Source organism: Dipodomys spectabilis, unplaced genomic scaffold (genome assembly GCF_019054845.1).
Source record: "Dipodomys spectabilis isolate Male_0828 unplaced genomic scaffold, ASM1905484v1 ptg000019l, whole genome shotgun sequence".
NCBI lineage: Eukaryota > Metazoa > Chordata > Mammalia > Rodentia > Heteromyidae > Dipodomys > Dipodomys spectabilis.
This window is the reverse complement of record NW_024870696.1, coordinates 10,786,558-10,790,324: the sequence shown is the minus strand read 5'-3', so window position 1 is coordinate 10,790,324 and position 3,767 is coordinate 10,786,558. Positions and strand designations below refer to the sequence as shown.

The window sequence follows — 3,767 nt, the reverse complement described above, 5'->3', positions numbered from 1 at the left end:
TCATCTTCAGTGAATGACCAGGAAACCCGAAGTGAGTTGTGCCTCAAAGTGGTGGAATGCTATCCTTGAGTAAAAGAGCTCAGGGACAGGCCCCAGTTCAAACCCCGTGGTAAAAAGTTTTAGATATCTAATTCAATCTGACTAGGAGTATGTAGTAAAACTCAAGAAGAATGTCAGGCAAACTTTAAGACATTGGTTTTTGAGTCTGAGGTATTAAATAGAAACTTAGACAATAAGTTAGTTGACACTAAATGGAATATTTAGGTATGCTAAAAGATAGCAGCTTCCTATTTTACCTGAATCCAGGCTTATACAATTTTGCCTGAGGGAAATTTTTGTATTTATATCCAATCATTTTGTATCAGATGGCAACATAATTTTCCAGTTATTTGCTGAATTTTAAAGTCCTGATGCTTCTGTAAGAAATTTGTAAGGTTTGAAACCAGACTCCAGTGTGATAAGGGTTTGAGATAGACCATGAAGATGGACATTCTTTTTGAAGATGGACAGAGATGTAACAAGAGCTGTCTAATAAAAGCCCAGTATTTCCATTTTCATGATGTTAGTGGTTTGAACATTGGGTTATTTTTAAGTGTTATAATTGACTATTGGTAAATATTATGTTGAATTAGTAATTAAAAGTTAGCATTACATACCGAAAACTCTGTCTTCTGTTTGCCATTATTTCTGTGAAATTTCCATGAGTCTTGACTCTGAATACACTGTCAAGGTTGACTAGAGGTGATATGGAGAAGATTAAAGCATAGGAAGTGGCGTTGTAGCTCAAGTGGTAGAGCACTCGCCTTGAGCTAAAGAGCTGAGGGACAGCGCTCAGGCCTAGAGTTCAAGCCCCACAACCAAAAAAAAAAAGAAGATTAAAGCATGGACTATCGTTAGACAAAGAATTAGATAAGATAAACAGATAATATTTATCCTTTTTATGGTACTAGGGTTTGAACTCAAAGCCTCCCTATTTCTGGGCAAGTGCTCTACTACCTGAGCCATGCCTCTAGCTCAACAGATAATTTTTAAAGGAGTTTTACTATGCGTTATATTAAATGTCAGAAATAACCATCAGTGATAGGCATATCAAATGGATAATTATCTCATGAGAAGGAACCTACCAGTAAAATATAGCAAAATCCAACCATCGGGAAGGAAAAGACCAAAAAAGGAAAAAAAACCTTAGTCATTCAATTTATTTTCATGGTCACAAAGCAAATGGTTTCATTTTTAGACAATGCAGAGTACAGCATAGATAAATAGAAAACTAAGGAGTGGCAAATCATCTACCAAGTACATTGAGAAGGTAGGAGTCATTTGTAATTTATTATTATTAAGTAGTTTTAAAAAGAGATTTCAAATCAATAAGTCATTGAATCTTGATGAATATCACCACTTCTATTATTCTCTACCCATTTCCCTTCCCATCCCCTCCCTCAGTTATGTAGTTCAATTTGTAGACAATTAATAGAATTGAATATAATTACTGTAGTCAACTTGGCTCCTTACATTTGTGTGCCATGTCTTCTTGCCCTTTTTTGAACATGTTTCTGCATATTTAGTTTTCTTTATTCATTTTTGCTTGGTTTTAGTAAACCAATGTATATGAAGCCATTGAGGTGGATTTGAGATTCATAAATCCATTGGGAAAACTCATTTTCTAGACTTTGTGATCAGAAAACTTTTTGAGTACTTAGGTCAAAGAATTCTAATGTAGTTAAATTCCTATCCCCATAATGTTTGGTGGACAGCTTATAGCAGACCAGACATTAGTTTGTTTGCTTGCTTTTTGTTATGAGAAAAAAATTCTAACTCATACATGATAACTTGATGGCTTGAAAAATTCAATTCCACTGAGAATTTAGTAACTTCCTATGGTACAATGCCAAGAAGATGGAATTGATTTTCTGGGTGCATATATTCTAAGATTTCAATAAGACCCATTCTCCCATGTTCTATAAAAGAACATCTGTAGAAAACTTTAACATGCTAGAAGTAAATTTATGAATAGCAGTTAGAATGACTCCCTAACTTCATACATGTAGGAAAATGTGCGTTCCTGCAATCTAGATACCCCAGATGAATTCTAGAACATAGAAGGGCAGAGGCGTAAGGTCACCAAGGAGTACCCACTGTCCAATGCATATCAAAGGTTTGAGTAAGTTAAACTATATAGTGATTTCTAAAAAGAGCTCTTCAATATTTTCAAAAATATGTTTCTGTATTAAAATAAATGAAAGTGAAAGGATAAAATATCTGAGGCAATCAAATCATGGTGGACCAAAAGAGCTAAAAATAACCAAATAGATAACCTAACAACCTAATTTACACCCATACATTTTATTTTAACTCAAACAAAAAAATCATGTCTAACTTTTTGATTAATTTAATTGGCAGCAGATAACCTACTTACTTTTAAAATGATATTTTTATTTGATAGCACAAATACATTTTATATTTTACACTGTAGCTTTTATAAATTTATGGGAAGTGGTTTGTACTATAGGACAAACAGTGGCATAGCTATTGAGCACAAGTTTCTGGACACTATACAGAACTCGGTCATATTTCCATAATAAGGAGATGATGATGACGATGATGTCTGCCCAGTATATGATCACAAAGAAACTCACCAGCAGCAGAATGGTCTTTGTGGCCCTTTGCTCTGGGGAGACTCTTGGGTTCAGCCTGGTGCTGTGGAGGTGCTGTGATTGCCTCTGATGCCTGAACAACAGAATCACCATGTATGCACTGGACAGCAGCATAAGTCCTACCAGGAAGACATCTCTGCACAATGTCAGAATGAAAATTAGTCCCTTGATGAAGGGGTTTATGGAGGCTATTAAACAGTGTTCATTGATATTTATTAGATTCTTCTGGCTTGTGTTAGAATATACTACAGTATGGAAGATGATGATACTACCAAAAGATAAATTACAGGACCAGAAAAAAGTGACTATGCAGATAACATAGTTTGTAAATTTATGTTTAAATCTCACTAACCAGGAGGTGCTGGGGCTGATAGTAATGGCCTGGAACACACTCAGGAGGCAGGTGGTACTGATGGAAATAGCCCTAGTCACTCTGTGAATATAAATCAACACTTTGCATTTGAAGTCACTCTGCAATTTCAATGATTCAAAAATGTCTGGAGAAGAAAGACACAGTGCAATGAGGAGCATTACCATATGGACAAGGGCCAAATGACAGCTGATTAGGTCAGTGGGTTTAACTCTGAAATCTTGGAGAAATGTGAAAATATGTAAGAAAAGAAGGAAGATGTTGGCAGAGATCCCAATGCTGGTTTGGAATAAAAACAATTGTTGAATGATAACATGGATGGAAACAGCATTCATCTTCATGACCCTAAGGCCTTGGAGGTGGAGTTGGTGCGCCCTCCAGGAAGAGAAGGCTGGACTTCGTGGAGGGACTGGTACTGGGACTGTATCTGGATTGTCTCCTGTGTCCCTAGAGTGATAAGGAATTAGCATTTTTAAAGGCTTCATTGGGAGACAAGAGAGAAAATATAAAGAGAGGTTGGTAATATGCAGGACAATTTATAATAGACTTTGTTACAGAACATGGAATATTGCTGGATGCTTGTGCACTCGAGGCTCATGCCTGTAATCCTAGCCACATAGGTTGCTGAGATCTGAGGATCACAGTTCAACGACAACCAAGGCAGGAAAGGCCTTGAGACTCTTATCTCCAATAAACCACTCAGAAAAGTGGAAGTGGTATTGTGGGTCAAGTGGTAGAGTGTT

General features: G+C 36.4%; 1 protein-coding gene across 1 annotated transcript; it reads right to left on the bottom strand.

Annotated features, from left to right (window-relative positions):
- Positions 1-2,462: 2,462 nt before the first annotated feature.
- LOC122103908 (putative vomeronasal receptor-like protein 4) lies at positions 2,463-3,509 on the bottom strand. Its single transcript, XM_042674595.1, has one exon. It carries the CDS (start codon positions 3,507-3,509, stop codon positions 2,463-2,465), a length of 1,047 nt encoding a protein of 348 aa, XP_042530529.1.
- Positions 3,510-3,767: the final 258 nt, after the last annotated feature.

What these genes read in the sequence shown, in the direction of transcription:
- LOC122103908 (XM_042674595.1), bottom strand. Translation starts at nt 3,509, where the DNA reads ATGAAGCCTTTAAAAATGCTAATTCCTTATCACTCTAGGGACACAGGA.